Genomic DNA, 12,559 nt, shown 5'->3' with positions numbered 1-12,559 from the left:
ATATATACATGTCTATGGTAACAGGGGTGCTTTCATAAGAAATATATTTATGTGTATATTTCTTGTCTTTATATTTGTTTAATTGCTCTATATATTTTCTTTAGCGTGAACTATGCGTCTAGTAGTGACGTAGGTATTTTTTTCCCTGGTAAAAGTCAACCCAGTGACCTTGGTTGATTTTTTTAATCCGTTGCTGTTTGTCCATAAACAGACATAGAGGTTCCTTGTGTACAAAACTGGTTCAGAGTGGCAAGACACATACTGGTAATGTGAATAAGGCATGACATATAATTTTAACATGAATAACAAACAATCTCAATCAAGTTCAAGTGAAGCTAAAACCTCACATTTATAACTGAGTTATATTTTGATGGTGCTTACATTTCAGTGACCCAGAGAGCATAGATGTCCTTTACTGACATTGTAAGAGTACAATGACATTTTTAAAGAGTGACAAATGACAACCCAGAAAAATACCTTAATCACATCACCAATAAATAAAAGCAAAAAAAATAATAATCAACAATAAGAGGCAGATGTTGCTATTGCACCTAATGTATGTAATGTCACCCAGACTGCAAATGAAAATTAGGACAGTTTATGAGATATGGGAGTTTAGATTCTGATGGCCCAGGGAAAGAAACTGTTTGTTAGTCTGTTGGTTCTGCTTTTAATGCTCCTGCACTGCCTGCTGGAGGGCAGTAAGCTGAACAGTGAGATGTCCTCTGGGGAGGGCAGGAAGCAGGGGATGATTTTCTCTGCCGTGGAGATCACCTCCTGCAGCACTTCCCATTTATATAACATACCACCACCGGTCATTACGCCAGGATCCCTTTCAAGGATCACCTCAAACTTCTAAGTTCTCAAGGAGGAGATGGAGGCCCTGCGGGAGGCTTATCAGCAAGAGAAAGAAGAGGAGATGGAAGGAAACATGGAAAACCCCTACCAAAATTGTCCTTTGACCTGCATCAAGACAATAAGCCCTTTGTGGTGGCAGAAGTGAACAAATAAAGAGTGAAACGATCAAGTTGTCTTTCATGTTATTTAATAAAGTGATGGGATCTTATTTCAGCTGAAAGGTCAAAGCCCCGACACCTGGAGTGTCCTCCGTAGGTCTGACAAAGAAGAACAGATTCAGTCACACAAAATAATTAAACTCAGAAGAGGGAGAGCAAAATGAAGGCCTCCAGTTTGCTGATAACGTCTATGAGAGCAGGAACAAAGCAAGTCTCTCATACACAGATGAAATGTGTTCAAAGACACGGTGAAACTAGACTTCAGCACAAGAGGCCAGCAATATACTCTCTCAACAGCAGCTCCTACACCCATCATCCAGAGAGCTGCAGGGAAAAGGCAGCGTCAAATCTATGTGAGGCAGACCTGTCCCATAAGTAGAACCAGGCACTAACTGAGCTGGAGCTACAGGTCCAAGACTGGGCGCAGCGTTTGTTGGAGCAGGCCAATGCCTCAAGGATGAAGCAAAAGGATGAGATCATAAAGCTCATCAAGGTTGAAAGCAGCAGTAGACACGTGGACCTATATGTCTATGCAAAGTTTAAAAATGTGCCTGAAAGTGAACCTCTCAGTTATTGGCAGTGTAAGTCACACATGACACCCAGATCCATAAGAAAAAACAGATCCAAGCAGAGCTGTCAGAGGAGGAGCAGCGTGTGGATATCATGATGGAAGCTGAATGCTGTAAGGGTTCGGAGACAGTGGAACACATTGATGAGCTGTGCAAACAGCAGAGGATCTGGAGAGTAGAGCTCTACTGGGGAACACAAATAAATCATTCACAGACTGATTTTCATGTATTTGAAGTTGAAAAAATACTCTTATACTTCACTGTCGGGATACAAAAACTTTTGCTTTTATTTCTTTTGACCCACTCAAACCACTTACATCCCTTAAAAGAACCCTTTTATTATCAAGCTTAAAGGCAAAGGGCTTTATTGTAGTCAAAATGTATGTGTTGTTATATTCCAGTGGCAACATCTGGAGGAGAAACAAGCGCGAGACGAGATGACAGAGAAGGAGAGACAGCAGATGCGAGAGAACCAGGTGAATGAACCTGGATGACCTCAAGGTGCAGAAGCAACACTAAACACAAGCATTAGAAATAAGAGTACAGATGTATCCCTGTATAAACTGATGCACCTAAAGGAAGCACCAGCACTGATCAGGCTTTCTTTCACACACAAAATATGCACACCAATTAGTGCCCCAATCTTCCTGAAGCAGGGAGGCTGAAAGAGCGTCACATTAAACGGTGGTTGGTAATTAAACAGGTATTGCTAGGTTGTCTTAAGCATAAAAGCAACATTGTACATTAGATTATATAAAATAACAATACATTTCTGTGTTTAATAGATTTATTCTTTAGCTATATATAAATGTGCAAAGCCAACATATATTAAAAAAAAAAAAAAGTATTTTTCTCAACAGAAATATTACAAAAATATCCGGTCATATACCAGTGCTTTATAGCAATCATAAGCTTTTCTAGAAAAGTACACTCAGGTATGAATATGTACTATAACTGAGAATTATGCACATCTTTAGAACTATAAAATTATATCACATGTTGCATTCAACGGCCATATTTGATTTCATAAAACGGATTTAAATAAAGAAAAATGATCACTTATTTCTCTGATAAAGCAGTGGGAGAAAAACATCACTCTTTTTTCCCTTTCTTCTTTTTATCTGAAAATCTGCGTCGCTGCTGGTTGTGTCCGCCTCCTCGTCCTGATCTGTTTCCTTTTGATCTGCGATCTTCCCACCTTGGCATAGGTGGCTCAATTTCCCCTGGTCGCCCTCCTCTGTCCGGTACGCTGCCCATCAATGTCTAGTGAGAACAAAGAAACATTAAAAGCCATCTATACTCTGAGCTACAGACGTTCACAATCACCAGCATGATAACTGATTACGGTTGTACCTTGTAGACGGGGGTGCTTTCCCCAGCTTTGATTGGCTCGATGAAGGACTGATCCTCCCTGGCCGCGATCAGAAGAGACAGGGAGACTCGGGAGGAGCCGGCGAGGGATGACAGAGGAGGCACTGAGGCCAGCGCCTCATTGCACTCCTGTAAATAAAGGACTGATTGAACTGGGATGTTTGCTGTTATCATGACACACACTGACGCTTTTGTTTCACCCATATAATCTGCTGCTGCAGGAGATATATTTTCACAAGAGTTGAAACAAGCAGGGGATGAGTCAGCTGACAGGGAAGTAGTCAGCAGCAAATTTAATATAGATTGAGTCATTTTTAGCCACACTGGTGGTAATGCAGTGTGTTCCCAATGAATATATCTCCTGTATGCTTCACTCCTCAGTAGAGGCTTCTTATAAAGTCTGGGACCCTTACTCAAAGTACATTGGACCAACACTGTCGTCTTCCATATTACAGGGGTTTCCTAAATCAGCTTAGCCAGTCTCTGTACATTACCTGTAAATCAGTCTTCTTGGAACCCTGCTATTTGTCTATACGGCCTGTTTGTTTGTTTGATGCTGCCTTTGTGTGGCTGTAGGAGGTGATGAAGGTTGGAGATGTAATTAATGCCCACTTTTTTATTATTATTTCTTTTCTCCTATTTTCTTATTTTTATCTACTCATTAGATTTATTTGTCACGTCATGTCCAAGCTACTAGCATCTTAAAAATGTAATAAATATATTCTTTAAAAAAAAAGAAAAGAAATTAAACTGTCTTCAAACTTTATTGGAAGTGTGTTTAGCTCGCTGCAGAGCTGTGTATCCACAGCATGGTGAGGGCAGAAGACACTCAGTTAAACCCAACTAACAACCAAATGATCCACATTGTTGTTGACTGTTCTTGAATTTGTGAAAAAAAAGCTTGGTTTTCTGGCATGTCTCCTCGGTGAACAGAGAATCCAAATAAGGCAAACATCCTTCATGAATTAAAGTTAAGAGAGGCCGGGTTTAACAACAGCAAAACTATATCAAATATCAGTTAACAAAGTCTCACAGTATAATCCAAGTCTCCTTCATCCAGTCATATTCTCGTTTTCTCTTAAGCAGAGGTGTCCAAACTTTTTTGGCCAGATTAGATAATGTGAAAATACGTCTGGGTCAGTTGCTTCCTGCATCAGAGTCACTTTCCACCACTCTTGAAAGCAGCAGCCCTCGCTGTCGACTTTACGCTTCTTTGGTGCAGCCATATCTGTTACCTAGCAGGAAATGTCTGCTGCTAGGTAAATCTTTGTTAGCTTGCTTACAATATGTTTATGTAAACACAATAGCTCTGCCTGCATAGTTTCTACTTGGTGCATGGCTACAAATTACGAACCTGCTTGCCTAACTAATATTGTGTGACAGTATATTTTGTTTAAAGTCATCCCCTGGGCTGGACTTTGGAGATGCCTGCTCTGAAAAATTATGATTTAAAACTCCTTCGCCTATAAGTAGCGCGACCTGAGCATCCCTGAGCACGTGTGTACCCAGGCACACTGTTTGTACGGACTTGTTTTATATCATAATGTGTTTAGAGAAAATGCATGTGTTTGGGAAGTACTGAGAATAAAACAGGATAAATGAGACTTGGATTATGTTGCACGAGTTGTGTCAGTTGAGGACGTTTTGATATAGTTTTGCTGTTGTAAAACACAGTTCCTGTTTACTTCGATTTATGAAGAATGCTTGCCTTTTTGGATTCTTTTTTCACTGTGGAGGCATGTAAGAGAAACAAAGTTTTCTTCAAGGGGTGAGTAATTGATACACAAATGGTCATTTTGTAGGTGAAATATTCCTTTAAAGTGAGTTCTAACAGATGCAATGAGTGCCTACCTTTTGTTTTTCTCCCCATGCAAACGACTGGAGTGTAACCTGGAAGCGTTTGATCATCATTTCCCGCCGACACCGATAGTCCTCTGTCAGAAGTTGATTGATCTTTTTAACTTTCATCTGAAAAACAGAAAATAGGAAAAATAAGGTTGAAATACTTATTTTAAGAATTACGTGTGACGTGTAATGAACTGCTAACAGCTCTGGCTACATACCCACTGCTCTGAGCTGAGGCTCTTGTTCAGAAGCGGGTTCGTCATGTCTCCAGATGGCAGACGAGCGAGCCTCGACTCCACCTGCATTGAAATAGCATGTTAAAAAATCCTCTCAGTGCTTCCCAGTTTGTAGTCACGACACATCTCAATCTCTTACGTCAAACTTACCTCTTTCAACACATCTGTAAATTCAGCGGAGGAATCCATGTCAAGGGCGTGCAGCAGTAAGGTCCACTCTGCCTGCATCTCCGCCTTCCTTCTGTCTTTGTCATCATCATCTTCACACTCCTGACAAAGCTCAGTGCTGTGATATTCAACTCGCTGCTCTTTTTCAGACTCCTCTCCTGTTGTCTTCTCGTCAGGATGCGTCTCTTTATGCTTCATTATACGAGCTGCTTGCAGTTCTGATACAAGGAACTCTAAAGGATTGAACAATAATTTTAAGATAATACACAAATCCACAGGGACTATAATCATCTGTTAGTACCTTAAACACACCACTCTACAACAGAGCCCATCGCACTCTACGATTACTCACCAGTGACTTTGTTGAGGCTGGACGGCTCCAGCACCTCTGAGGTCAGCACAGTGAGCGGAGAACACATGTTTGACAGTACATTTCTCAGCTCTCCCACCAGCAAGATGTGACCTGTCATGTCTGAGTCTGGAAAAAGGAAAGACAAGGTAATTTCATTTACACAGTACAAGTGCTCTTTATTAAAAATGTATGCAGCAACAAGTAACAAGTACAGAAGAATGCCTTAAACAAAATACAACAACCATTCTGTGCAGTTTAATATAGTACACGGCACCCATGGCACGGCACTTTCATTTATGCATTGTACGGCCATTTGGAATTACCATCTTTTGCTGTCCAATTGTATTAGTGGCAGATAGATATATCGGCTGTTATTAGCCTATTGCAGTTGGCCAAGTACATGGCTTACTTTGTCCACTAGAAATTTACTTGTCAACTCTAAAATGTCCCACTTAGTAAATAGCTGGGACAAAATTTGGTAATCCTTGTTAAATAAAATGTCTATTTTCTATTTATACTGAGCATCTTTGGCACAAATAAAAGGTCTATCTTATTTCTTTTCATCTTAATAACAGAAGAAAATTACAATGCAAAACCTGGAGAACCACAAAAACAAACCCCAGACATAAACTACAAATACAGATAAACATTGTGACTAATTATATTCCTGGGACATAAAGACAAAGTTACGTAAAAGTCCGCTCTTTGTCTGTTTAAATACAGAGGAAGTTGTAATAGATCTCAGGTCATTTGCCAGGTAGTTTCTTAAAAAATAAATTAAAAGAAAAACATCAGAACAAACAGGATCTGAATGTTATTCTTATGTATACAGTTTGAAGTAAGGAACACCACTTAAAGGGGAACTTCACCCATTTTCAAACTTCATACATTTTATTCCTATGGGGTCTAATATAGTCCAAAAAATATTAGTTAGCATGAATAACTTTCCCAAATCCAAAAGTTAGAGTGCTAAATCTCAAATCTGTGATGTCATAGGGCAGTGGTTTTGAAACTTGGGTGCACACAAAAGGGCAACGTGTGTTATCACTCTTTTCATAAGACAAAAAATAAGACAGGTAGCTTTTGTGATGTTTTTATTCCCTTTTCTTTCAGTGGTAGGTTGTCTTCACTGGTGCTTTGTTGTAATTTGCTTTGTGCAATAAAGTGATCAATGGTCCCACTTACGACTTTCTCCTTTTAAAAATGATCATCCCTCACACTGGCTGCTAATCAGGGCTTTGGATGTGTCACATATTTATAATTCCTGTGTGTGAACGGCTACAAATAGGCTCCCCATGAAGGTTTTTTTTTTACATTAAATTACATTACATTTTTAGCTAGAGTTTTCCTCTTAATTAGGAAATGGGTGTACACAACATACTGATACAGTCAATAAAAAATCAAGATAACTGTTTGTACAGGCCCAGTTGGATCTTGCAATAATACTGTGTGGTTAGCACAAAATCCCACAGCACTGTCATGAGGTATAAAGTCTGGAGCTGCTCCATTGACAGTGAATTAGAGAAAATGTTACAGATGACACTGTGAGCACCCGGGGGAATGTTCTAGGTATTTAGGTATATTATTTGTTTCACAGCTGAGAACACTACAACAGAATGAAGCTCATTTGGGTATCAAAAAGAAAATAAGCATTCTGCACATTGTGTCTGTGGAGCAGCTCCAGACTTTATACAATGACATCAAAAGTTTGAGACTTCCTGCTGTGGTTTCTGGCTTTAAGAGAGAGCAGCTCATGTTCACAAATATTGATCAAACTTTCCTGGGCCATTGGAATAACATATTGGCATTCCTAATTTAGGAAGTGTTCCCCTTTAATGACTTTAAAATGTTAATAATAAAAACCTTGTAGCTCTGGGCAGACAGTCCTCAGCTCTTCAGTCAGCCAGGTGAGCAGCGGACAGGGAAGCTCGTCACAGTTACACCTGGAGAGGCAGGAGCTGCCCGGGTACCTGAGCAGGAAGTAAAGACGACAGGTGAAATTATTACCTGCCGCAGGTCGGCAACTATCTAAATACACCGGAGAGGCCTGAATATTGATGCTACATTAAAGGTAAACTAGAGAATGGAGTGCTCATACATCACAGCTAGCTAACCTGTGTTATACTGTACCGAAGATTAGCTTTAAACGGACTGCTAACATTAGAGCCATATTTTATAACAGAAAATAAAGGTAACGACGCAGCAAACAAGACAGCAGTTACTCACCCTAAAGCTTTAATGGCGGACACTGTCCCTGAGCTCCTCTCCATTGTCACAATACCGCTGTTTACTCTGTTACAGTAAGAAAGCTGTACCCAACTCATGAAAGTTCAAGCGCGTTTTAACTGGCTCTTCCTCTTTTTACAGTGTTTAATGGCAGGGCAGGTCACACGCCGCCATCTGCTGGCCGGAGTGTGTACTGCATGTATAACAATTTAATAAAAATAATTCACTCAACAGTGAGCTATAAAAGAAATACATGAATAAATCAATGCATTTTAGCTAAATAGAAAAATTACCAAAAAAATTAGCAAATCATGTAGGAAAATATATAGAGATGAAAAGAACAGGGGCTTTATACAAAAATGCTTTACATTGGCATCTGTTTAAAAAAGTATAAACAAAAAATATGAAATCATAACAACAAAACATAAAAAAATATACTGAATACAGAAAGGTACAATTAGTATAATTCAATTTAGATAATGAAATTAAAACATTTAATCAAAGAATGATAGGTCACTAATCAGTGACATGTCTGTAACATCATAATGAGCTCACATAGCCTACCCACATACAAGTCCAATGCTGAATCAATGGGTATTCATTAAAATAATAATTATTTTTTTTATAATTTATAACAATAATTGATATGGTATTATACCATAGAAATGACTATCTATAACACAATCTTAAGCCATTTATTTATAATAATAATAATAATAATATTAAACTTTATTTATACAACAACTTTTAAAACAAATTCACAGAGAAACAATAAAAAGGAATAAAGCACCCAAAAATAAAATATAAAATTAAAACAATAATAACAAAGCAAGACACGTTGGAAATGAAATCAATGTGCTCAAATGGAAAGCGTTTCTTGAAATAAAATAAAATAGAATAAAATAAAATAAAACCAATATTTTACATTCAAAGATGTCACTGATTCTGCAAGTATGAGATTAAAAGAAAAGTTATACATTATTTTTTTTTATTTTACATTATTTTCTAAAGCTGAAACTGTGCAGGGTAAGTATAGTATGTGACAGTAGCTTAACTTTCCTGTATTTCCCACATAATACTATTAATATTGCCATTTTCTCTGACTCCACCTCGGCCTCTTCTTGACAAGAAACTTTCTCCCTTAACTTATAAAAAAAATTGTGATACTGATGTAACATGCTTCACAATATCTTTCCCTTAATCAAAACTCCAGTAGAGGGGAACACAGTAATGGCTTTTACATTTCTGTCCACCAGGAGCCACTAGAGGTCCATTGCAACTGCCTTCAAGGGTGCAAAGTAAAACTAAGTACATTTACTCAAGTACTGTAACTAAGCGCAGTTTTTACGTACTTGTACTACTTGAGTATTTCCATTGTATGCAGCTTAATTTTTACATTTCAGGTTCAAATATTGTACTTTTTCTTTAGTTACAACTTATGAGATAAAACTGAAACCAAAATTAAAATGCTGCTTACTTGTAAATGCTTCAGAAAGTCATAATATATAGTGTCACTCACCATGTTCTGGCTCTGCTGCATTATCCTCTTCACCTTCTTTATGATCAGTGCCTGTAATATTTATGTACCTTTTACTCATGCGGCATAATTTGACACACTCAGCACTCTCAACACCATTAGAGGTGTTGCTGATGCAGGCGGTGCAGCTAATGTTTGCTCCGGTGGAGCTGGCTGTGCACACTGACAGTGTTATATACAGTATTATAGTTGTCAGCAAGCACTAACAAGACATCTTTGATTTAAAACGTCACAGAGGCTTTTACAGTTGTCAGTTCTGCCTGGGCACAACTTTAAGTCTGTTTCTATTTCACATCTCATACAGAGGCTCTCACAGCAGAAAACCTTGAACTTTAGTGTTTCCATCACTGTTAGAGCAAAGTGGGATACTCCTCAGTGGCGTGACTCATGTGGTCTCCTCTGTGTGTGCAGCTTTACCATGTGTCACACTCACGACACAAGCAGCCTGTAAATTGAACAGGGACAATGAAGACAGTGGCTGAGTACGTCCTTCTACGTTTGCTGCCATATGTACAAAAGCTGTGCCGCCCTCGACAACAAAAGCTCTGCCATGCGTCAGGATGCTGCGTCTTTTATTCCCCCGACACTGCCCACTGCTCCATGAAACCTTGTGGGGGCTGACCTTTGACCTGTGGCACGCAGTCAGACAATACAGGCAGACACTCCCCTCGTGCGTGGACTTGTTGAGCACTTGTTAGGTGGATGAATCACTGGCAGTCAGATTCTTTGGTTTTCTTCAAAAAAATCCTGCAGGCCTGAATATAATATACTCTAGACATCCAAAATGTGCAGTGCAGTGCAGATCATGCAGTGAGTGCAGTGTCCGAAATAAATTAAAAATTAAAAAAATTATACATCGTGAAAGTTTCTCATTAGACAAGTTTTATTAAAGTGTTTTGTACAATGAATAAGGGCTGAGTAGGAGTGGGTGTTATGAAATTTTATTACACAATATAATTAATTGAACAATTGGTTGTAAAATCCATTGAGAAACTGTTAATGGATAAAATAATCAGACACAATAAATGTACTTATATCATCTCCCTACACATAGTGTCATATTGCCCACGGGTTATGTCAGGTGGTAAAAAAATTGGTACACTTTGTGTTAAAGAATGAGAACAATCAGACAGAATAGGGCTCATATGGATAAGCAACAGTAAAACGGGCTTTTCAGTGATGCAGGAGACATATGGGATGTTAAACAAAGAGTGTTGTGACGCACTCAGGTGAAAATAAAAACTATGTCATAACAAAATATGCAGGATGCATTCATGTTCGTGTAGAGTGGGACGGATGTTACACAGTCAAACAGAAAAACAGAAATGTAGACCTTAAATGGACAATGATTATTAATATGATAGGACCATGAGTAATTTCTCCATTTCCTGTGTAAATATGACATGTACACCTGTTACCTAAGACTCATAGTGGGAGAGATGTAGGTAGTTAAGATGTAGAGAAATCCATAGGTGGATTATGAGACAATGGGCCCCTGAGCAAAAATATGTCAATGGACAAGAATAGTAGCAGGACACACAGACTTTGTGGTGGTTGTGTGTCTCTTTGTAGTAGTTATGCATCTTTGTGTGTAGTGACTGTCAGGGAAAAAGCTGCTAAGAAGCTGAATAGGCTCTTAACTGTGACTCATTCAAAGAAATCCATGCCGACATCCAAAGACGTGTTTCACAATGATTTTTTAAACAAACAACTGGATAACTGAAGCAAAATGAGATGAAACAAAATATTACGTGATGTGATTACACTCAACAGAAAATTTCAGAGCCAAAAAGTTACCCTCTTTGTCTAAAAGCCGTCACACCAGTGTATGAACAGGTAAAATGACGTAAAATCACACCCCTGTGCCAATTACAACTACTGGAAGTGGAAGTGAATGTGACCACAAGAACAAGAACGTGTGCTGACTACAAAAAAAATGTGGTTTTTGTGTCTCTGTTATTGTTTTGTGTCTTTTTTTGGTCATTTTTAATAGTTGTTTTGTCCATTGTTGTAGTTACTATGTGTGTCTTTGCAGTACATTTGCATCTCTTTGTGGTCATTATAAGTCTCTTCCTGGTCAGTTACATGTTAATTTAACTAACATTTTGCAGGTGATGGCCAGGGGCCCCCAGACGCTTTGGCCCCTGTGCCTGTCAGGCCTGTTCAACAATCCATCCATGGTGAAATTAAAATGGAAATGCTTGATTTTTAGGCTGATCTATTCTAATGACTGGACAGTTAGAAATCCATGTGCAACCTCTAATTTATTCTTCCCTCCATTTCGCTGTGTTACCCCCCCTTCCACTAGATCTCTGGCGGGGACGTAAGAACCCCAAAATCAAACATACATATTTTTCTTCTTACCTGTAGTGCTATTTATGAATCTAGATTGTTTTAGTGAGTTGCCGAGTGTTGGAGATATCAGCTGCAGAGATGTCTGACTTCTCTCCAATATAATGGAACTAGATGTTTTCCTGTAGGAACTACTTACTCTCTACCGAACTACATCTTCCAACCGTATCACCGTGCTGAAGGAAGTGTGCATCTACTCATCGACGAAAGGCTTGTGCTTGTTACAATGCAATGATAATTAGCAACAATGATATTCTTACGCGAGGGTAAGGGTTACATCCCGTTTCTCATAAGGTGAATCATGTCTTCATGTATAATGTACAATAAAGTGGATAACTGCTATGTTTGACCTCATTTATTCACTACAACCATTCATTTTTCAGTAACAGCGTATCCTGTTGGGGGTTGCAGGGGGGCTGGGGCCTATTGGGTGAGAGGCAGGGTACACCCTGGACACGTCGCCAGACTATCACAGAACTGACAAATAGAGACGGACAACCATTTACACTCACATTCACACCTACGGACAATTTAGAGTAACCTGCATGACTCTGGACTGTGGGAGGAAACTGGAGTACCCAGAGAAAACCCAAGCTGACATTGTGGGCTCCCCACCCAGGCGTTCAAACCAAAACCCTCCTGCTGTGAGATGACAATGCTAACCACTGCACCTTTTGCGCTGTAGCAGGGTTCAAAGAACCATTGCATTGGTGGGTTTGTCTTGTGGTAGTGGTGGTGGGCGCCAGGTGAGCGTAGGAGCATGTCGTGTAGGCTCCAAGTGGAATGTGGCTGCAGCTATAGGCCTACATGTCTCTAGGAGGACACCATCAATGTCTGCATCTTGTACTGTCACAAGCAGGAGCCTCTCGTCTATGAGTAGAGGCCAC

At 39.3% G+C, this 12,559-nt stretch overlaps 1 protein-coding gene across 1 annotated transcript; it reads right to left on the bottom strand.

The window, feature by feature from the left end:
• Positions 1–1,854: 1,854 nt before the first annotated feature.
• im:7138535 (uncharacterized protein LOC797998 homolog) lies at positions 1,855–7,941 on the bottom strand. The gene is made up of 8 exons (XM_050059389.1): positions 7,784–7,941; positions 7,421–7,527; positions 5,558–5,683; positions 5,188–5,438; positions 5,020–5,100; positions 4,808–4,924; positions 2,939–3,085; positions 1,855–2,848 (listed from the first exon to the last, which is right to left on the bottom strand). Exons 1-8 carry the CDS (start codon positions 7,879–7,881, stop codon positions 2,678–2,680), a joined length of 1,098 nt encoding a protein of 365 aa, XP_049915346.1. The 5' UTR covers positions 7,882–7,941; the 3' UTR covers positions 1,855–2,677.
• Between the last annotated feature and the right edge of the window lie 4,618 nt (positions 7,942–12,559).

This window comes from Epinephelus moara, chromosome 2 (assembly GCF_006386435.1).
Source record: "Epinephelus moara isolate mb chromosome 2, YSFRI_EMoa_1.0, whole genome shotgun sequence".
NCBI lineage: Eukaryota > Metazoa > Chordata > Actinopteri > Perciformes > Serranidae > Epinephelus > Epinephelus moara.
This window is presented reverse-complemented; position numbering and strand designations above follow the sequence as displayed.

Bases quoted from the DNA above. Each gene is read 5' to 3' on its own strand.
- im:7138535 (XM_050059389.1), bottom strand. From the start codon at position 7,881: ATGAGTTGGGTACAGCTTTCTTACTGTAACAGAGTAAACAGCGGTATT. The intron at 5,684-7,420 runs GTTTTTATTATT...TCCTTTTTCCAG, and splicing joins TGTCTGCCCAGAGCTACAAG to ACTCAGACATGACAGGTCAC. The intron at 2,849-2,938 runs GTACAACCGTAA...TGTTCTCACTAG, and splicing joins AAAGCACCCCCGTCTACAAG to ACATTGATGGGCAGCGTACC.